At 38.2% G+C, this 23,155-nt stretch overlaps 1 protein-coding gene across 1 annotated transcript; it reads left to right on the top strand.

The window, feature by feature from the left end:
* The first annotated feature begins 2,365 nt into the window (after positions 1 to 2,365).
* On the top strand, positions 2,366 to 6,537 carry LOC125878858 (coiled-coil domain-containing protein 106-like). Its single transcript, XM_049560316.1, has 5 exons — positions 2,366 to 2,532; positions 2,980 to 3,072; positions 3,177 to 3,323; positions 4,343 to 4,615; positions 5,058 to 6,537. Exons 1-5 carry the CDS (start codon positions 2,379 to 2,381, stop codon positions 5,372 to 5,374), a joined length of 984 nt encoding a protein of 327 aa, XP_049416273.1. The 5' UTR covers positions 2,366 to 2,378; the 3' UTR covers positions 5,375 to 6,537.
* Positions 6,538 to 23,155: the final 16,618 nt, after the last annotated feature.

Raw genomic sequence — 23,155 nt, 5'->3', positions numbered from 1 at the left:
AAAAAAAAAAAAAAAACTGACACAGGCTACATGGTGTACAACCCCAAGATGTAAACTAACTTTTGGATGACCTACTGAACACTGAACACCTTCAAAGATTCTTTGACCAACATCTTCAAATAACAACAGTCTGTGATCGCATAAAATAGAAAAATAAAATACAAGCTCTTTTAAATACACACTTTGGAAACCATAACATTTCGAGTAAACTCCCCCAAGGAGTACTTCATCATTCACACACACCCGCTCTTCTTCCTCCTTCTTCCTCCCTCTCCCTCCTTCTCTCACACATGCACGCACGTACACACACACACACACAATGACTATGTGGACTGAATGGCTTGCCAAAAAACAACACACTACCTGTATTTTCTTGAAACGTCATGAATTAACCTACCAAATGCACCATGACGGTGCTTTTTGGCAAGCCATTCAGTCCACTCAATGACTGCAAGGTGGTCTTGGAGCAAGGATTCTGTTCGGTTTCCCCTGAGCCTCCAAATCTTCTCTTTGTAAGTTCTCCAGGCCCTTTCGATATGTTGGGTATGGGCTCCAGTAAGGGGATCAACGTAGGACCTGCTATGGTTTACCGTGTGGTGCACATACCCTAATGCAGGGAGCACACGGTAAGTGCGCCACTGATCACTGATGATGTTGGACCCAACCCGCACATGTTGGGTGATCAGAGGCACCAGAGGTGCTCGGTTTCTCCGCTCTACCAGGCGTAGAATTGGCCTTCGAGAGTTCTCCTTTACACCAAGCATCCCAAAGACCCATTTTTTCCGGTTCCAGGCACCAGCCATTCTTCCTCTCCCATACTGATGCAGAAACAAAACAAATATGTAAACAGATTAGGTACAGTATGAACAAATACAAAACATCGGTTGACTGTATTTCATAATCATAGGAAGTAAATATTAGTAATACACACCTTTCGTTTGTGCCGAAAATGGCTCTCATCGATGGCGACAAACTCCCGTCTGCCGCCCATCCTCTGACCTGTACGTCTTCTCATTTTTTTTAATGCAGTTACACACACTCCCCTTAATCGTTTGGCCATTTTGCTCAGGGTTGCTGAGCTACCCGCAATGGTGTCATCTAGCATGTCGATCTGCCGCAGCCGTAGCCCCTGAGCAAATCTATAAAGACAAAAAATAAATAATGTTTATTGTGAACCTGACATGCTATGTGCACAGATTTCAGTAACTCAACCTAATCCAAATAATTGATAAAACATTCCATGCATGATTTTTCATATTGTATATTTTATGGATACTACAAAGACACTGGCAATGTAGTGAGCTGTGAGCCTATGACACATGTTTAATGATACTGCTATTACTTGCTTACCTGTAGATGAATTCCATCCAATTACGGATGGGTATTTTTGAGTGGCTGAAGATGGATTTGTGCCTGACTGAAATTTGTTTTGCTCCATGTTCTGGTCATCGACAGACCCTAGAAGAATAGCAACATGGGAAAAAAAGAATGATAAGAAGAATGATAACAAGGAATTTATTTATTCATTCATTCATTCATTCATTCATTCATTCATTTATTTAATTGCTCTAAATCACATGTTCTCAAAGTCTTTATAACTCCTAAACTGAAAACCATTGGACAAGGTTTTGTCCTGGAGTTACCCATCTGCTATGATTTATCTTTTATTACATGGGAGTGTAACACAAAACTAATTGTCGTAGACCCCCTTTGGGTCCCGACCCACAGGTTGAGAACCACTTGGTTAACAGAGTAACAGACCTAATCTGGGGAGAGACACCACCTCCCTGCATAAACCCCGCAGCTTCATATTAAGCTTCCCCCATTCAAATTTAAGTATGCAATCCCATGCAAATGCATGACACAATTAGACAGACAGACAGACAGACACAGACACAGACACACATTGAAGTTATATGATGATATAATTGGGCTTCTTACCAGGAATACTGATCTTGACTGTTTGTCCTCCTCTTCAATTTCATCTGGTGATGGCATGTTGTGCATTTAATTTTCCTTTTAAGAAGTTTCTTCTTTTGAAGCCACTTTATTAGCTTCAGGGCTTTTCTTTTTGTCCTGTCCCCACTAATAAGATTCTTAAACTTTCTGAACCTGCTCATTGTTTCAAACGTGCGGTCTGAAGTGGTTTAGAATATAAATAGAATAAAAAGAGACTCGGGGTGTTTTTCTAGAGCTGTGTCATCAATATGAGAAAATTAAAAAACCCGCGGTCTCGCTCTCCAGAACCGCGGAGGAGGCTGGGACTTGTAGGACGCTGGGACGTGTAGGACGCTACTGCGCATGCTCCTACCGTCAAAAACGCTAGTGCGCATGCTCCAAAATGCGGAAGTCGGAGAGAGCCATATCACGCTGGAGAGATGGCAGCTGATCGTAGAGGCAAACAGGTTGCAGAAACGGAGTTGTCCTCAGTGTCAAGTGGGCGCGTCGTTGGTACGCGGAGACGGAACAAAAAAACCACTACGGAAGAGAGTGATATATTACCGGTGGAAGACGGAGATACCGTCGATAGTGGTGAGTACATTTCATTTTCATGTTTCCCTTCCCACATGGAATACAACCCCGGAACGTGTAGTACGTGTTTGCTTGTGCGTGTGTTTTTGTGATCTAGACTCTAGATGCTAGAAGGGAGCATGGAGTCCCCGGGTTAATAGTTAGGAAGCAAATAATGGACCCTTATGGAACTGTTAGAGTGTACAAACCATTTGTACATTTCCGGGGCCAGTCAAACATTGACTTTATGTACAGTGGGGTCCCAGGAACACAAATGCCATTAAATGGGGGACCGTAGCCTAATGCATGCCAAACTGGGAATTTCTTGAAATGAAAGTTAATGATAATTACTGCTACAGGCCTACAGCTGTTTAATATGTGCCAATTTGGTGCCTTGAAATGGAAAAAGTTTGAGAACCAGTAATCTAGATGATTCATTAATACAATAAACAATTTACTCTGTATTAGGTATGCGGGGAGGACATGCCAAAAAGAAGAAAGCAGCAGTGGAGAATGTGGAGATGGATTCTTTGGAAGAGAGGCTCATTGCAGATGCTAGTGGTGTGTACTGTACCCTTTGATTGACTTGTATCCCTTTGATGTTTACTGTACTGTGTGCTAGAGCTGTAGTAGTATGACTTGACCTGAACTTTACTTTCCATCAGGTGTGTCCATTGCCCCAACTAAAGTCCTGGCAAACAAAAAAATTGCAGATGAGTTGGAGCTGTATAAGCTGAAGGCAGGCTGGCAACAGGAGAGGATTGATGAGCTGACCAAGGAGAGAGATTTTCTGAAAGAACAGCTGGCAGCAGGTAAGTCAAAAGACACTTTACTATAATAACTCTGGACACAACTTAAGGCCACTATAATTGTATTAGATATTGTTGTATTATATTTTATTAATATTTGTTTTCAATTAATTTCAATTTGTGTTTTTCTTCATTTCAGTTAAGTTGTTTGTTGTTTTGATTTATACAAAATGAGTCTGTTTGCAGAGCGCAGAACGGGGTGGGCTGGAAAATAAGGGGGGCGGACAGATAAGGGAAGGATGGAGGGCTCATCGTATCTAATAATAGCAGTTGTTACTAGGTAGAATTTTCAGACTTAGAAGAAAATGAAACAACATTGACCCTTAGCGGTCAGCAGACCCTTCATAATTTTGACCCCTCGATGTAGCGCTGTGGATAGCATTGCGCAGACAAGGACATCTCCCAGCCATGGAGGTAGGCTACTACGAGGAGGGGAGAAGCCAGCTCTGCTAGTATGGCAGCAAAATGTGTTCCTTAACAACAATAAGATTTCCGTGGCTGAACTCTTAAAGCACCGTCCACACTGTCATATCATACCCATAATGTTTTCAGAGGCAGTATGTTTATTTGGAAGGCAACTGGAAACAAATTTCGGAATTCTTAATGCTGCTGACAGAAACAACAAACCAGCACACTATTGGATAGTATGGGCCCTCAATCCATCCTTTATTTGTCTGCTCCCTGCCAGGCCACTGTTCTTGGTCTCCGCAACCGTTCTGTGCACTGCATACTGACCCGTCTTGTTTGTACATAGTTCTGAAGCCCTCAAAAGTGTTCATTTAACTAGTAAGGGGAAGGGTCTGGGGGCGTGCTTTTCTGGTTAAAGGAACACAGCCAACCAGTTTTGTATCATTATTCGTTTGGGAATCATTGAGGTGGTTGATTTGAGTTGTGCATTACTGGTCCACAACAACTCGGATAAACTCAATAACTGTCAAACTATATGAATGCATACAAAACAAGCTTTAAACTCTTTCATGTGAGATGATGCCGCATGTTTGATTTCTTTCTGTTTTAAATAGCTCTTAAAAAAGATGGTGCAGCATCCACCTCCACCCTGAACACAGCACCCAACTCCTCCCAGAAACGCAAGACTTCACGTTCCTCTTCTGACGACTCAATGGAAACGTCCTCCGACAGTGAGAGTGAGTCGGAGTCGGAGTCTGACTCTGTCTCGCCTGACTCGTCTCCAGACAAAAAGAAGAACAAGAAAGACAAGAAGAAGATGGGGAAAGGGAAAAAGAAGGTGAAAAAGTCGAAGGAAAAGGAGATGGGCCCAAAGGCACGTCAGAGAGGTAAAAATAATAATAATAATAAAAACACACAAATGAATAAATGCAGACATTGTTTAACTATGAGTGTCCCTGCCCATTACAAGCTAACCATCTCCTCCCATTTACATTGTATGAAAAACTATGCAAACATTGCCAGATCGTTCACGATGGGAGGAGGGGCTAAATTCAAAGTCGACAATGCAAAACAAAGATATTAAAGGGATAGTTCAAACACAATTACATTTTCCCCTATGGTTACCCCATGGAAATATGTATTTATTTATTGTCAGCCAATATCTTGATGATAGTTGTATTTGGTTATTGTGGTTAACTGTGGGGACACAAAGGACACTGTGTGCATAATATAGATTGTGTATGTGAATGTGTGTGTGTGTGTGTGTGTGTGTGTGTGTGTACACCTTTTAATGTGGATAAAACTAATTTTATGTTCTCTGTATTGCAGCCCTGAATCCGAAGCAGGCAGTGCTCAGGTATCAAAAAATACTAAAGGCATTCCGTAAAGGAGGGACCATGGGTGCTGCGTTCTCAACCGTCGGTGTAGATCGTAACACAGTGGTGGCCACTGCACCCATTGCTGAGCTTTTTATCGCTGCACCGAACAGGTACAAGGACATCTTAGATGGTCACAAAACTGGTCGTGTAAAACTAGCAGTGTTTGCTTCCGAGTGCTCTCTGGCAATTGAACAGGATTCTGCTATAAAGGAGAATGTGAAAACACTTAAAAACAACAACAAGCTGCTGCCCCTCAACAAGAAATGAGCTTGGGCTAGTGTGCACTGTGAGAATACCGGTCAAGTGGGCACACCAACATAAAATTTGATATTTTGTCCAATATTTTAAAAAAATGTAATATTTGAAAAATGTTACGTTGGTGTGCTCAGTTGTCCTCACTTGACCGGTTACCTACTTGAATAGCACTGTGATCCACTTGTGTACTTGTGTACTGTGATCCACAAGTTGTTTTTCTTTGGAGTGTGATTGCTCTTTGTTTACAATTGTTTATTTAATAGAGCAGTTTTATTTGTCAGATAAGAATGTTTTATTTTTCCACCATATAGCCTTGGAGCTGTACACCATGTAGCCTGTGAGCTAGGGTGTGTCAGTTGATTTTTTACACACTGTTATCTAGTGTTATCTAGCAATATTTGAAAACTGTATATTTATTTTACTGTAAAGCACTTTGTGCACTTTAAGGGCACACACACACCAGAAGTAGGTGGCTGCCTGATTCTGGGATTCCGCCAGTGTGTTTCAATGGGAAACGAGCGTATTCCTCCTATCCTAGGGATAGGGATAGTTCACCAGTTTACTCGAAATGTTATGGTTTCCAAAGTGTGTATTTAAAAGAGCTTGTATTTTATTTTTCTATTTTATGCGATCACAGACTGTTGTTATTTGAAGATGTTGGTCAAAGAATCTTTGAAGGTGTTCAGTGTTCAGTAGGTCATCCAAAAGTTAGTTTACATCTTGGGGTTGTACACCATGTAGCCTGTGTCAGTTTTTTTTTTTTTTTTTTTTTTTTAATACACACTTATCTTTGGAACATTTGGAAATTGTGTCTTTGTTTTACTGTAAAACACTTGATGCACTTTAAAGGGCTAGTTCGTGCCAAAAATAACATCTTTTTCCTATGGCTTACTCAAACCACACAGCCTTTTTCATTCTTTCATTTTGGTCACATTCCTTGGCCAACAATTTGATGATAGCCATATTTTCCTCCAATGTTTAACTATGGAGACTTATGGAGACTCAAGGGCCTTGGGTCTCCATAGGATCCCACCACTTCCCATCAAATTATTAGCTTAGGACAGTGAAGGCTTTGTGGGTTGACAGAAAATGAGTCAAGTTTACTTGAAATTTTATAGATTGTATTTGTTTAAAGCGTGTATTTAAAAGAGCTGGTATTGTTTGGGACCAATAAAACTGACACTTTGTATATCTTTGCTTCTGTGTCATTTATAAATGCTTTATAAATGCTTTATAAAGCATAGATAGTCCTCACTTTAGATGGGCTCACAGAATATACTTAACTAATGGGTAACTAATGAGTAGTAACTGCATTAATAGGCATTAATAAGTTATTCATTGAGTATGAATACGTGTTTGTAAAACATATACTAACACAGTTGCTAACCCTTTATAAAGTGTTAACAACTGAGGTTATCAATGAGCAACAAAACATTTTTAACCGGGTTTATTAAGTGCTTAGTAATGCATAATAAATGCTATACAGATCATGAATTTGTGATTAATTAAGCATTTACTAATGCTCAACTGCTGCTTAAGTACTTATAAATGGGTTGAGTTTAAAACGTTTATAACTGTGTTTACTAATGCTTAGTAATGTAAACTAATTATTTACAAATGATGAATTAAGCACTTTAATAATGTTTAACTAATGCTTAGTAATGTATTAGTTGAGCATTTATAACTGTCTTTACTAATGCTCTGTAATGCATTACTAATGGTGAATTAATGGTTAATTCATGAGGAATTGAGGATTAACTAATGCTTAAATTATGCTTAACCAATGCTTAACTAATGCTTAATAGTGTATAGTTATTATAAAGTGTTACCGGGACTAGTGTATATGTGAGTGGATATGGATGATTATCAGAATATGAACCCCTAACTGAGCTTGGTTCAGCTAACTGATCATGCTTTCACAGAGCACAATAAATACTTACAAGTTACACAAGTTGACCCAACAAAATCAGATTTATTTAAATAAATTCATATCCATGTATTAATCATCTTTATAGAAATAAATATCCCAATAACAAAATGTGCGTATTTTGTCCTTATCACGTCACATTTTTGATACATTTAATACTTTTGTTCAATTTCAATCATTTAGGCTGTTTAGAATTGGGGGGACAATTTGTTTTTTTAAGAAATTGGATTTAGGTATTTGATGTATACAACTAGAGATTTGAGCCTGGAGACACGTCTGAGATATTTCCTTGCCTTCTACTGAAGGCAAGTGGGTACCTAGCTCAGGTACAGCACATGCTCCAGGTAAAGCATGCAGGTAGAAGCACAGGTGGCCAGAGTTAATCCAGGGCTTAGAGAGTGAGGGAGGAAGGAAGGGAAGGTGTGGAGCAAGAAGAGAACCAAGATTACACAGCTATTGTTTTATCAGACAGGGAGAAAGAAGCTGTCAGAGGCTGTGTGTGTCCATTTCTCTTAACAACACCAACAGGTCACTGCACAGTGCTGCTGCTGTAACACTGAGCTGCATCACTACTTCCTTTACAGTAAGTGCTTTGATTGATTGTGCATGTTGTGGAAATCAGATGAAAACTATTAGTATTAATTAAATAATGTTTCAGTTCTATTGTGGTAAGTTTTTATTTTGGTGGTTTCAATGGACAGAACAAGCATTTAGTTCTTCACAGCTGACACTCTAAGAAAATTACTTCTAGTGATATTGCTTTATCAGATTGTATTGTGTTACATAATTTTTCAAATTAGGATTAATTTGATATTTAGTTGTCATTATTTAATTAAAGTTAACTAAATAATTATCTAATTGAAAAACACTGATCTACATGTAGAGATGTGGAACTAGGCAGTATAATTACTAGAATGTTTGGTCATTATAAAAAAAAATGCTCCTGTTGGTGATAAAGGCTCACCTTTTCTTAGTACTGAGCTGTTTTGTTTTATTTGTTTTTTGTGCTGCAGGCATGGTGTCAGACTTGGAGAGGATCATTGAGCACATCACCCAAGAAGACCAGGACTCTGTCCAGCTCCTACTAGACAGCTACAACACCCAGGTCACTGATGTTGCCATGACTACTGCATCAGTCTGTAACTAGAAATATTCATTTCTGTTACCATGGAAACAGTCTGCAGGATTATAGTTGGTAATATAATAACTCCCCATTAAATAATACAATAATCAATTGTAGACTGTTCTTCAACAGTCCTGCTCACATTTATGTGCTTTGAAACATGATGTGAGAGAACATAATAACAGGCATCACTGGCTGATGAAATGGTTTGAAATAATACAAAAGTAATGAGCACATTTCTGTGGCATTAATAGTTACTTTCTGTCTCTCTCTGTCATCTACACTGTGTTGCTATATCAACATGGACACACCCACTGCTACTCCACCACCTCTCAAAATTCAGATATTCAAATACGCTTTACTGGCATGAATGTCAATATTACATTTTTAACAAAGCTAACTATTAGGGTATAATGGAGGAAGAAGTCCCCCAAGAACAATGTCAATTTACTGTGAAATTAAATAATATTTAGATATGATTTTACTATGTGCAGGACGAAGATGCATAAAAAAACACACTGTTAGGAGAAAGTAATTGATAGAGTTGCCAATGCTGTTGTTATAGCACAACAATCTCATAAAGGAGCACCTTGCCCCATTGTTGGGGCTATTTAATTAAATGTAACAAACTAAAATCCAAACCCTAACCTATTAATGCAGGGAGCTTAGCTGAAAAAGAGATGCAGCAGGGACTCTCTACATGTCCTGTTTAAAACTGAGTTGCATGTTAACCTGGGCCTACAATAATGTGTAGTGCGGCCTACAGTGTCACATATAAACATACACTTTTATGGTGCATACAATACTGAGTTATAAAAATTATTGGCAGATTCATAGTCTTAAGCCTGTTGCTCGAAGAATTACTAAACAATTCATTGCAGCTAACAAGAATGTCTGAACACTTGGAATAATAATACAGCTGACTGGCCAGTATGTTTCAATAGTATGCAACTGTTAGCTAACTAGTTCACCTCACTGTTATGGACAGTTGCTGACCTGTGATTTAGTGTTAACTGGCTAACATGATCAGACAAGGATTCATTCAGTTCAATTCAGTTCAACAGAATTTCATTTGTGCCGAAGGAAATTCTTGTACCAGAGAATGCTTTAAATTACAGGAAAGCAAGTTACAGTAACAACAAATAATTTTCACAAACCAGTAATGACCAATACAACAAGTGGGTTCCCCAGGTCAGGGTTACAATCCGAACCCAGTTTTTTTTTTATGCTGATGAATACTACTGTTAGAACCACAATACTATACTATTACTACATCTAAACTATGAAAAGTCACATATGAATATATACTTGATAATCTAACTAAATGGCATTTTTAAGCAGGATGCCCCTGGAGATTTTCTGAGGGGGCTTCCTGCCCCAAGGATCTAATTTTACATTTTCAATTAAAAAAAGAAAAATCTATTATTTCCTTTCAAAAAAAATTGAATGACTCTCTCACTGGTACGAAGGAGGAATTACTTGTTGTTTCTCAGGTTGTGGCAGGCTGCATCTGATGGAGCTATTTTCCCTCATGTGTGTGGTGGAGGATGTCTGTGAAGGAATTTTGTCAGAATGCATGGTAAACCCAGCGAGGAAGTCTCTCCCTCTCTTTCTCTCTGGTGTTTCCTTTTTTTTCCCACCACATGATATTTGTAGCTGCCCACTGGGACCCCTCCCAGTATTAGCTAGTCTGCTTCTGGCCAGCAACTGTTCTCCCTCCTCCTCCAAAATTCTCTGGTGTAAAGCTACACTTTAAATCCATTCACTTGGGATCTTGACTCTGTTGCAACCAGTGTGATATAAAGTTTACATCGTGTCTAAACTGTGTTGCTACATCAATGTGGACACGCCCACTGCTACCACCACATCCCAAAATTCAACCAGTGCCCCCTGTCCCTGTGTTATATAAAGTGTGTTTTCCGATTGTACACTGCATCAGTGGCGATTTTGGTGTGGAAATTCTGGTGGGGCCATGCAGGAAAATCTTATACTGCAGTCCAGAAATACCACATATTACTAAGACATCCGCTGGAAAAAAATATTTTTTCATGGACCGTTTAAGAGTTAATGAGTCATTACAGACACTGCTAACGGGGCTAAGAACTGACGGTTGTTAGCTTAGCTTAGGTTGTTAATCCCTCCGAAGGGACACTAACAACTCAAAGTACACGTCAAATAAAATTTCTCCAAACACGTTTCTTGTTATTTTAGATAGTTATTATCACGCTAATGTATGTTCAAGTGTCCACTTCCCCCGATAAGTTGGTTTTAATTCGTTATTTGATTCTATAAACAGTCTGACCATCTCAAGCTTTTATTTTGGTACTTCCGGTGACCGGCAGTGTGAATTTGCATATTAGCTAAATATTTAGTTTCACCCAAAACATTTAGATTTAGATTTAGATTTAATATTTAGATTTAACATTTATATTTATATTTATATTTAGCATTTAGATTTAACATTTAGATTTAGATTTAGATTTAATATTTAGATTTAGATTTAGCATTTAGATTTAGATTTAATATTTAGATTTAACATTTAGGTGCCACATTTAATATTTAGATTTAACTATTTAATATATTTCTAAGTTAACAAATATTGCTGTAAATGTGGTAAAAGGTGACATTAAAAAAAATCACAATACTTTTTTAAACATTGTTTGAAGCTAAATGTTGCAAAATGTTGATGTTATTTTCAGCGTGAGACACTTTACAAACGGCACCCCATAGTCAGGTCCATAATTATTTGGACAATGATACAGTTGTCATCATTTTGGCTCTGTACACCACCACAATGGGTTTTAAATGAAACAATGAATACCTGCTTAAAGTGCAGACTCTCAGCTTTCATTTAAGGCTTTTTTCAAAAATGTAGTATGAACCGTGTAGGAATGACAACCATTTCTTCACACAGTCCCCCGACCTTAAGGGCTCATAAGTATTTGGACAAACTAACATAAACATCAATTAAACAGTCAGTTTTAATACTTGGTTGCAAATCCTTTACAGTCAATGACTGCCTGAAGTGTTGGTCACATAGGCATCATCAGATGCTGGGTTTCTTCCCTGGTGATGCTCTGCCAGCCCTTTACTGTAGCCGTCTGCACTTCCTGCTTGTGTTTTGGGTGTTTTGCCCTCAGTTTTGGCTTCAGCAAGAGAAACGCATGCTCAATTGGATTCAGGTCAGATGATATGACTTGGCCATTGCAGAACATTCCACTTCTTTGCATGAAAAATGTCTTTGGATGCTTTTGCAGTATGCTTCAGGTCATTGTCTAACTGCACTGTGAAGCATCGTCCAATGAGTTCTGAAGCATTTGGTTGAATCTGAGCAGATAATGGTGCCCCAAACACTTCAGCTTTCATCCTGCTGCTCTTGTCAGCAGTCACATCATCAATAAATACAAGAGAACCAGCTCCACTGGCAGCCATACATGGCCATGACATAACAACATACCTCCACCATGCTTCACTGATGAGGTGGTGTGCTTTGGATCATGAACAGTTCCTTCCCTTCTTCCTTTTCACCTAAATGCTTCAAAACTCATCCAAACGCACATTGTGTCAACGAGCCAGCAGACTCATCATGTCCACGCAGGGCAATTTCGCACCTGCCACAAAGTTTTATACAGGTTATAATTGTCCCAAGAACATACCTGTTCTTTAGTCTGTCGGCTGTCCTGTTCAATGCCACGTTGGTATGCACTGTCAAGCTGAGATGCAACATTTGTTTTCCCTAAAAGACCTAGCTTGATGGCATTATCCACAGATGCACAGCTTTCGTGTTTTACCAGCCTTTCTGACAGATGTTCAGATCTTTAAATCCAGTGGTTGTCCAGATGGTTTCCCCTCCGAAGAGCAGACATGGAAAGCAGTAGAGGCCTTTTTTGACGAGCTCCTGGTTAACCAAGTTTTCCACTTGAACCACTCCTGGTTGAATGATCTAGTTGTGTCCTTTCCCTCTTGAGAAATGTCCTCCGGCCGATGTGGTCCCAAACATTTTATTTCTAACTTTTGTTAAAGTGGTAAAGTGCTAAATCGCACACTAGCCATGTAGTCCACTTGATTCATCATGCAATGATTGAATGAAACGTGAATTAGCTATGTTACATAGCCTACGTTAGCCAAGCTAGCAAGACCTGTGCAGTGCCCGCCCTTGCTTCAAATTAGCCAATGAGAAGCGCTCTGGGGCCCTGAACTTTGGGCCCACTAGTCTGGGGCCGTTAGTGGCCGTTTTGGTAAGGAAACGGAACCAGGGCAAGTGAGACAGGATCCGGAATTCGATAGATGTGCCTTTCCGTAAAAATAAAAGCACCAAGCTAATAAAAATGCGGTGAAACTTTTAATTTAAAGAATATAATTTACAAGAAAAGCCCCAAGCCATTAAGTTAATCGATTTTCTTACACCCCTCATCACCCCAAATCGATGGTGCGCCAGAATTTAAAGTACTATGGTGAACACTTTTAGTTTGGTGAATTTGGTGAATACTACATCTGCTCCCTAGACCAGAACCAGAATCCAGACAAAATTCAGAGTGAATAGACACCAGGCTCTTCGCTTGAAGAGCCTGGTGACGCGAGGCTAGGGCCCACTGCCGAAACTGAAGTGTGTGCTGTACACGCGCAGAGGAAATTGCCTTTCATCAAATGAAAACTGCGGACATTTCATAGGGGACAAAGTTGAATTTATTATTAACTTACGCTCAACGACATTTTTGACACAGGAAAACTTATAAAAGGTTATATTCCTCCCCTGCACAGCAGCGCCCTCTGGTGGGGCAGTGCCCCACCAGCCCCTAATGTAAAGACGCCACTGCACTGCATACCAACTCTCAGCAGGTTTTGAACAAGTTAGAGACAGAAGAAGAGAAAGTGAAAAGAAAAATCAAATTCCTAAAAAAGTCTGTTTACAGACTACATCAGCAGGATTTTTGTGTGTGCTATTGTTATTGTGTTGTATCATTGTATCTGCCCTCCATCTTCCTAACTGCCTCTATTCTCCTCTTTCTCTGTAGTATGCAGAGTGCTTCTTTTTTAACATCAAGGCACAGGAGAGAAAAAAGGTCAGTCCACAATCAAATCTGACTTTCAGCCTATATGTCTGTCCCTCCCCTACTTTGTCTTCATCTGTTATTTTCCATCACTGTCTTTCTGTATGCCATTTTTTCCTCTAATGCAACCTTCACCACCTGAGCTATTTCAGTGCCCGGCCTGCCTCCACTCATCTTGATGCTCTCATACTGTTCCAGTTCTGATTAGAACCACTTGTTTAGTCAGTGGCTGTCTTTATGGCAGGCAATTTAATGTTCCTATTCTTATACAGTAGCTTTCACTGTATTAGAAATATTGATCCCTACATGTGATCAGATCTTTATCCGAAATCCTAATCTAACATTTAAATCCTTTAAGCAGTAATCATTATGTAATGGGTGTTACAGCATACAGCATATCATTTTTATACAATGTAAAATTAATACTAAAATCAGAGCTGATCTGAGTCATATCATTTGAGTGCATTTGAGTTTCCATCAGTCAGTCAGCCTGTCAGTGTTTGTCAGTGAGGTAGTTAGTAATAGCCTGTGGAGCTTTACTAGCAGCTCCAAGTGGTGGCACTGTTCATTACCCCAATCAGTATGAAAGTTTTAGAACCAGTGATCGGTCAATATTTTTTTGTTTTACTTTGTATTGTCTGTACAGACACAGTCCATGACAGAAAAACAAAACTCAAAGACACACTAACAAACAAAGAAACAAGCAAAACAAAAGCTTAATGATTTCTGTCCTAAATAGACAAGCATTGGTCAAACATTTCAATAAAACATCTACACCAGATTCTACAGAGCCCCTTAAAGGTCAGATTTTTTCCCCAGGAGATTTTTTTGGACTAACTTTTGCGTCACCTCGCAATACTTTTGCATCACCTCGCAATCCTTTTAAACTGTAGTGTTGTTATTATTGTCTTTCATGCCATTGTAAGTAGCCTATTTAATTAGGCTAGGGAACCGGGACCGTGCCAGTTGTGTGTCAGTCTAAATGCGCTATTTGTGAGTCCGGGCCCAACTCTGCCACTGATTGGCCAGTCGCGAATAGCCTCGAAGCGCCGAGAAGAGAAGGCAGTTTCCTTTCGGCGCCCATGTTAACCGACTGTGTCGTCCACACTGGCCGCGCCACGCCGGGAAGCTCCGCGGCAGGCTCACGATTTGCAGCGATCAGTTTGGCGTCTGGTCTATTTTCTGCACGAGCCGCGAGCGAATCTGACAAGCCAGGCAGTGAAAAACAAGAGCTGGGAGCAGAATTGCTTGTCGACGGCGTGGAGAAATGCGCGTCTGATGTGAACGGAGGTGCTCCAGCGCGCGAGAGAATTTCGGTGCGCTGCGCTTCCGTGGGCAGTGTGGCCCTGGCGTTACGTTAAAAAAAAGAGGCAGTTAGGATTAGGATAAGGGTAATGGCAAGCCTACATCTCATCTTGCTAGATTTAGTCTCATTTATTCACTACAGAGTAGCATTGTTAGATAGCTGTTGCATTGGGGGTTTGTCTTGTGTTAGTGGTGGGTGCGATTTGGGTGTCGTGTATGCTACAAACGGCAAGTATCTGCAGCTATACATGTCTGATGCTTGTAAAAAAGGTAATGTGGTTTTACTGCAGTCCACTTTAGATGATGTGCAACACTGTGACTGGCTTATACATTTCCCATCAAACAAGTCTGTGCACTTCGGTAGAGTCAGATTTATAGAATTAGACATCCTAGAAAAGTTATGTCCATTGGAATGGACAGCAGATCTGACCAGATTAAGGCCCGTAAACATCTCATATTTGAGTGCAAAGCAGTGCAAAAACTGTTAATGTGGCTTAACTCGTGTTCATAGTCTGATTACTGGTTTTTCTGTGGATGCTTGTCATACAGTTCATTATAAGGAGCAACATGCAGAGACGAATATTGCACGTCGTGGCAAAACATCAGTAAAAAACTATTTGTTCAGCACATCACATGCAGAATGCAAAAGGTTCAAAGAGTGTACACTTAGTAGTTTGCAGCTGATGAAGCTGTTCGTCCTGAAGAATGGAGGATGATAACATTTTCAGCCCTCTGACTGGACTGCTGAAATATGACACGAAATGATGTTTAACAGCAGCATCTCAACATAGCTTGTTTCCAACTCGCTCCTTCATCTAAAACTTCATGTTTCTCTAATACTTCCATCTCAATGCTGCTTTTTTTTGTATGCATGTCATAAATGGACAAACTTACTGCAGCAAAGACAACTGGAAGAGGTAAATCCATCATGAGAGAGAGAGAGAGAGAGAGAGAGAGATAGATTAGCTGACATAGAGTTTAGTCTGTATTACATTAATCTGTAAAAGTGCTTAGAATGCTCTTTCATTCTGTGTGTGCATACATGTGAGTGTGTTTTTAAACCCATTGTATAATCATGTCTAGCTGTGTGTTCCAAAGCTGCTTGGGTACTTCATGACTCAGTATGTTAACCCCATTAAGCTTCACCTTGCAGGTATTCTGAAGCTACGCTTACTAGCCTGCACATGGGAGAAGTTAGCCTTCAGAGTCTGTACCAACAACGTGGTAATACTTTACAATAAGGTACACAAAATTAGAGTAGTGACTGAGGAACTAATGAGTAGTTACTGAGGAACAAAGGTACACAAAATTAGAGTAGTTGCTGAGGAACGAATGAGGAACTAATGAGGAATGAATGAGGAACTAATGATGAACTAACTATTAGTTAATGGTCAGTTCCTCAGTAACTCATGATCAAATTTCAGAGGAGTAGTTACTGAGGAACTAATGAGGAACTAATGAGTAGTTACTGAGGAACTAAGGAACACAAAATTAGAGTAGTTACTGAGGAACTAATGAGTAGTTACTGAGGAACTAAGGAACACAAAATTAGAGTAGTTACTGAGGAACAAAGGTACACATAATTAGAGTAGTTACTGAGGAACAAATGAGGAACGAATGAAGAACTAATGAGGAATGAATGAGGAACTAATGATGAACTAACTATTAGTTAATGGTCAGTTCCTCAGTAACTCATGATCAAATTTCAGAGGAGTAGTTACTGAGGAACTAAGGAACACATTAGAGTAGTTACTGAGGAACTAATGAGGAACTAACTATTAGTTAATGGTCAGTTCTTCATTAACTCATGATCAAAATTCATAGAGGGGTTAATCACGACTTAATAATTAGTGAACTAGTTACTTCATCAGTGCAGAATCATTACTCAATAACCTGTCCATTGGTTAACCTTTTTATTTCCTAAAGTGAAGTGACACATACTGAGTAGTCTTTCATTACTTCATCATCTTTACAATTAGTTCCTTAACAAAAATAATCAGACAGCAGGATTCTTGAGAAGAGTTTTATTCATTATTTTCAGACCACATACACATTAATATGACCATCCATGTTATTCTGTACAATGATGCCTTAGAAATAAATATGATAGTGTGTCACATTTTAGGTAGGCTAAGCTTAAAGAATTTATCATGGGGGCTACGTGTAAGGTACTGTATACTGATCACACTGTTGTTCACAGTACAGGTGTTTGAGGTGCACAAAATTTAAAGTAGTTACTATGAAACAAATTTGGAATGAATGAGGAACTAACTATTAGTTAATGGTCAGTTCTTCAGTAACTCCTGATCAAATTTCAGAGGAGTAGTTACTGAGGAACTAATGAGGAAGTAACTATTACTTAATCATTACCTACCCTTTTTGTGTACCCTAAAGTAAAGTGAGACATCAAAATGAGTAGGTAATGATTACTGAATCATTACCTACTCATTAGTTACTCTTTTTGTGTACACTAAAGTGAAACATCAAAATGAGTAGGTAATGATTCAGTAATCATTACCTACTCATTAGTTACTCTTTTTGTGTACCCTAAAGTAAAATGAGACATCAAAATGAGTAGGTAATGATTCCCTACTCATTACCTCATTTTGATGTCTCTCAGGTAATGAGTACTGAATCATTACCTACTCATTTTGATGTCTCTTTCTACTTTAGGGTACACCAAAAAGGTAGGCAATGATTAAGTAATAGTTAGTTCCTCATTAGTTCCTCAGTAACTACTCCTCTGAAATTTGATCAGGATTTACTGAAGAACTGACCATTAACTAATAGTTAGTTCATCATTCATTCCAAATTTTCGGCTGATTGAGCATGTTGAGTCGGCAGCGGAGCTTGTCGGTGAGAGAGATCCCTCTGACTGGCTGTTCAGGTGTTATATCCTCTTCCCTGTAGTGAGTGAATCTGCCTGTAGTGAAACCGGGGCTAACCGGTGCTTCCTCCTCAGGCTCCACTTCACTCAGCTGTCCGACAGATCCGCTGCTTCTTCCCACTTTAACTTCTTCTCCGTTTGGATCCAACCGGAGCACTGAGCCCTGGTTTGTTATTCAGGTTAAAGTGGGAAGAAGCAGCGGGTTTGTCGGGCAGCTGAGTGAAGTTGAGTGAAGTGGAGCCTGCGGAGAAAACACCGGGAGCGTCTGGATGTAATAGTCCGCAGAGGTGGTGCCGTGCTCGGCTGCACAGATAGGAAACCCCTGGGCTGACAGGATGTATCACTCTGTCACTCCTTTTTTTTGGTAAACTTTATTTACATTTCAATAATAGACAAAAGCTCTTGATAGGAACGTGTATTCTTGTTACAATACAAGGATATTCCCATTATAAATAAAATCAGCAAGGCTGTAAACATAAAAATATACTAAAATGAAACAAAAAAGGAAAAGAAACAACAAGGCACTTAATTCATATTAGACTTTCAAAAAACCAAATATTTTGTTGCAATTTCACTCAATTTACAAATAGGCATTTAATAGCTTCAAGGAAGAAAAATATTTATTTAGTTCATTTTTAAACCAAACTATTGAGGGCGGTTTATTTTTCCATTTGCATGAATGGATATGATATTTGCCCAAAATTATAATAATATTGACCAGTTCTGAAAATTCTTTGGTAAGATTATCTTTATATAAAAGAATCTGATGTTCATGAATTGGTGTGATATTTTCTATTTTATTACCTAACCAGTCAAAAACATCCTGCCAAAAATGTGATGTCACTGAACAAGAATAAAAAAGATGTTCAGTAGTTTCACAATCCGCATTACAAAAACAACATGGCTCAACCTCAAATCCAAACCTTTTCTTTAATGTTTCTGCAGCTGGATAATAGCAATTAATAATTTTAAATTACAGTTCATTGGCTTTTGGGGTGATTGGCCATTTCAGATATTTCGTAAAATTATTTACAATTTTTAGATTACTTTCTCTCATTCTAATGTTTGTTGCCCTTGTATGACCATAAAAAAGGTTCTGCATGAACACCTTTCGTATTATTTTATTATTGCATTTTTTATCAGTAATTAGCATTTGTTCAATTTTTAAATCTGGTAGGACTATCTGTACATTGGAATGAGAGATAGGATTTTTTATCAACTGTATTAGTGGAACTGGAATAGCTTTACATATTTTGCTGTATTCCCTATAAGAGCACTGCATGTTGAATTTCTCATTTAAAGAGTTGAGTTGTAAGATTGAACCATGTTCATCCAACAGGTCAGCAACAAAAATTATTTTCTTATCACACCATTTTTGATTGAATAAGGTTTTTCTATTTGATGTAATTGTTCCATTGTTCCACAAGGTGGAGCTATGTGGACTAAAGTTGTGGACAAATATCATTTTCCAGTATCTCAACACTTGTTCATGAAATTTTGACAATTTCAGTGGTAATTTTGTGACTTCAAAATCACATTGTAACAAAAATTCAAACCCTCCTACTTTTTTAAATATATTTTTGGGGATATGAAACCAGATAGATTCAGTTTGTGACAGAAAGGTTTTTTAACCAATTTACTCTAAACATCCCTACCATTGATTCTAAATCTAGTGTTTTTAAACCTCCTTTAGTAGTATCTTTAACCAAATGTGACTTTTTAATATAATGTGTTTTATTTCTCCATATAAAATTGTATATTATGGAGTTCGCTTTCTTTTTAACAATATTTTATTAGGTTTTTACATATAATAAAAACATACAAATAACAATGAAAACAGTAATAGCAATAATGTATAAATGTACTATACAACAAAACAATCAAAGAAAGAAAATAAATAAATAATAATAGCAATAAAAATACAAATTAAACAGTGACAGAAGAAAATAAATACAAAAAACAAATAACTGAAAAAGCAGCAGCAGCAGTAACTTGAAGACCTCAAGTTATTACAACATTCTCATCTTCCAAAAAAGGTTTCCATATTTTAACAAACTGTTTTCTTTTCCCTCTAACAATATATGTAAGTCTTTCTAATGCAAGATATGTTGCAATCTCCTTCAACCATAACTTTACAGAGGGCAACTGTATATCTTTCCAGAAAAGAGCAATCAGTCTTCTAGCTTGAAGAAGCCCAAAATCAATCAATACTGATTGTTTAGAGTTGACGACCAAATTTTCAGGGAATATACCCAGGATACAGAGTTTGGCTTGCAGGGGAACATTCTTACCCACCATCTGAGAAATGGCCCCCACCACACTCTGCCAGAATGATTGTACTTTTGAGCATTTCCAAACACAATGGAACAGTGTTCCTTTTTCCTCTAAACACTTACAAGTATCTAGAATATTAGGACAAATTCTATTCAATTTCACTGGGGTGATATAAGTTTGCATCAGCCATTTATACTGGAGCAATTTCAGTTTTGTATTAATTGTATTTTGCTGTGCCTTTAAGCATGCCACTTCCCAGTCTTCTTCAAGTATATCCTCTCCAATATCGACTTTCCATGCTTCTAATCTGTTTTTGGATGATTCCTTTTCATGAGATATCAAAGTCCCATAAAACAAAGATACTAGGCCCCTGTTAGCCAGATTTGTAATGATTAGGTTTTCAAGATATGTCAAAGGTGGCTCAGATATTAGGTCTTTATTTTTTGATGATAAAAAAATGCCTCAGTTGTAAATATTTGAAAAAATACATATCCTATACAAATCCTTACATATTTGCTCAAAGGTAAGTAGTTTTCCATTTCTGTATAGGTTCCCTATGCATTGCACACCTTGGTTGCCCAAAGCTTGAAACCACCATCGCCTCTACCTGGTGTAAAATCATTGTTTCCCCATATAGGAGAAAAACGAGATAAAGCAGGGATGTCTCTAATATGCTGGTGTACACGATACCAAATGGTAATGGCATTTTTAAGAAAAGTATTCTTTGTCTTTTTTTTCAATGTTTTAAGAGGGTTAGATACTGCTTGAGGGGGAAGTTCTGAGGTAGTTGTTTGCTCAATATTTACCCAAGCAGGAAGAATATCCGAGCTAAAATAAAATGAAGCAGAGTGTAACTGAGCAGACCAGTAATACCACGGCAGATTTGGAAGACGAAGGCCACCTCTCTCATACGGCAAATAAAGCAACTTCAATCACAGCCTAGCTTTTTAATTGTTCCAAATGAATTTAGCAAGAATGTTATTAATTTTATCAAAAAACACTTGGGAAGTGGGAGTGGGATTGATTGAAAAAGGTACAGGAATTTTGGCAGTATATCCATTTTTATTATATTAATACGGCCAATCACTGAAATTGGCATTACTGTCAAGCGGTTTAACGTATTTGTTATGTTTTCTGTTAGCGAGTCATAATTTGAAGATACAATACTTTTGATTTCAGGTGTAATTTTAACACCTAAATAGGTAAAACCGTTTTTTGCATTTGTAAACGGTGTCTCTATAGATGGTGTCAGGTGTTCATTTTTATTTAGAAATAATAGTGATGACTTGGAGAAATTTATTTTATATCCAGAGAACTCTCCAAATTTTTGAATTAATGCGATTAGCTTTGGAATACTATCCTTAAGCCTGGTCAGAAAAAGGATGACGTCATCGGCATACAAAGATGTCCTATGTTCTTGTCCGCCTATCTGGATGCCCGCGAGGCCATCGTGGGCTCTGACAGCCATAGCGAGAGGTTCAATAGCCAAAGTGAATAGTATTGGTGATAGTGGACAGCCTTGTCGGGTTGAACGCTGTAAGTTGAATGGTTTTGAGACAATACTATTGGTCAAAATCTCTGCTACTGGGTTTGTATAAAGAACATTAATCCATCTAAGGAATCCCTCTCCAAATCCGAATCGTGGTAGCAATTTAAAAAGGTAGCGCCATTCTATTCTGTCAAATGCCTGTTGGGCGTCCAATGACAGTACCGCTGTATCTTTATCACCAGCTTTTTCATATAATATATTAAGGACTCTTCTGATGTTATGGAAACCTTGACGCTTTTGTACAAACCCATTCTGATCGTTATGTATAAGTTTAGGAAGGTGTGGATCCAATCTTCTTGCTAGCATTTTACAAAGTATTTTAGTGTCACTACACATCAGACTCATTGGCCTAAATGACGAGCACTGGTTTGCCTGGTTTTTGTATGAGGGTTATCATAGCTAGTCTCATAGTGGGTGGAAGAGTACCTTCCTGGAAACATTCTTTAAACATATTTAGAAGTGGTTCTACCAGTTTAGTTTTAAATGTTTTATAAAATTCTACAGGCAACCCATCAGGCCCAGGTGCCTTTCCACTATTCATATTTTGGATTGCTTCTGTCAACTCCTCGGCCATTATATTCCTATCCAATTCATTTTTTATGTCCTCAGATAATGACTGAAACTGAAGCTGATCAAGAAATGTTTCCTGCACATCCGAGTCTTGGTTGCATTCTGATCTACATAGGGATTCATAAAAATCTTTGAAACATGTATTTATCTCTAGCAGGTCTATTTTTAGAGTTCCTTGCGGTGTCCTAATACTATTTATTGCTCGGTCAATTTGTTGTTTTTTTATTCTCCAGGCTAAAAGTTTTCCCGCCTTCTCTCCTTGATCATGGTAGCTTTGTTTCAACCACATTAAACTTTTGGCACTTTCATCTGTGGACATTTTATTATATTTAGCTCTCAATATAATCAATTCCTTTTGTTTTATAGGATCATCTTTTGCATATAGGTCATTTTCCAATATTTTGATTTGATTTTCCAAATTTTCCATTTCCATTTTATTGTGTTTTGTTTTATAACTGGTGTAACTAATAATCTCTCCCCTGATGAATGCTTTAAATGCTTCCCATCTGATACAAGCACTAGTTTCATCAGTATTTAGTGCAAAGAAGCTATTAATTTTAGAGCCAATAGTGTCAACAAAAACTTGGTCTTGCAGCCATCTCGCCTGGAATCTCCAATTAGGTGGGCTATGGACAATTTTGTCAATTTGGATTTTGAGTGATACAGCAGCATGGTCACTTATCACGATACCATTATACCAACATTCGCTAATCTTGGGTAAGAGTTCTCTGGAAATAATGGAATAATCGATGCGGGAATGTGATTTATATGTACTTGAATGGAGTTCGCTTTCTTAATGTTTTGAGAATTAACATACAAAGATTGGCATGGATAAACGAATTTCGATATGCCCTCCACTTTAGATAATATGTTTCGGCCAAAAATTGATAGACCTCTTATAAGCCAATGATTTAGGGTTTTTTTTCATAATCTCTAGTTTTTCATGAAAATTTCTTTGCACCCTTAATTTGACATCTTTAATTAATTTTATTCCTAAATATTTCACCTCATTTTTTACAGGAATGGACAATATCTCATCATTTCTGCAAGGATATAGTGGAAGTAGTTCGCATTTGTTCAAATTCAAACTCAAACCAGATGCTTTGG

Source organism: Epinephelus fuscoguttatus, linkage group LG19 (assembly GCF_011397635.1).
Source record: "Epinephelus fuscoguttatus linkage group LG19, E.fuscoguttatus.final_Chr_v1".
Classification (NCBI taxonomy): Eukaryota; Metazoa; Chordata; class Actinopteri; order Perciformes; family Serranidae; genus Epinephelus; species Epinephelus fuscoguttatus.
The sequence above is the reverse complement of the archived record's forward strand: the minus strand, read 5'-3'. Positions and strand labels throughout refer to the sequence as shown.

Coding starts and splice junctions, on each gene's coding strand:
- LOC125878858 (XM_049560316.1), top strand. CDS start 2,379: ATGGCAGCTGATCGTAGAGGCAAACAGGTTGCAGAAACGGAGTTGTCC. Junction 2,533..2,979: donor CGGAGATACCGTCGATAGTG/GTGAGTACATTT, acceptor ACTCTGTATTAG/GTATGCGGGGAGGACATGCC. Junction 4,616..5,057: donor CCCAAAGGCACGTCAGAGAG/GTAAAAATAATA, acceptor TCTGTATTGCAG/CCCTGAATCCGAAGCAGGCA.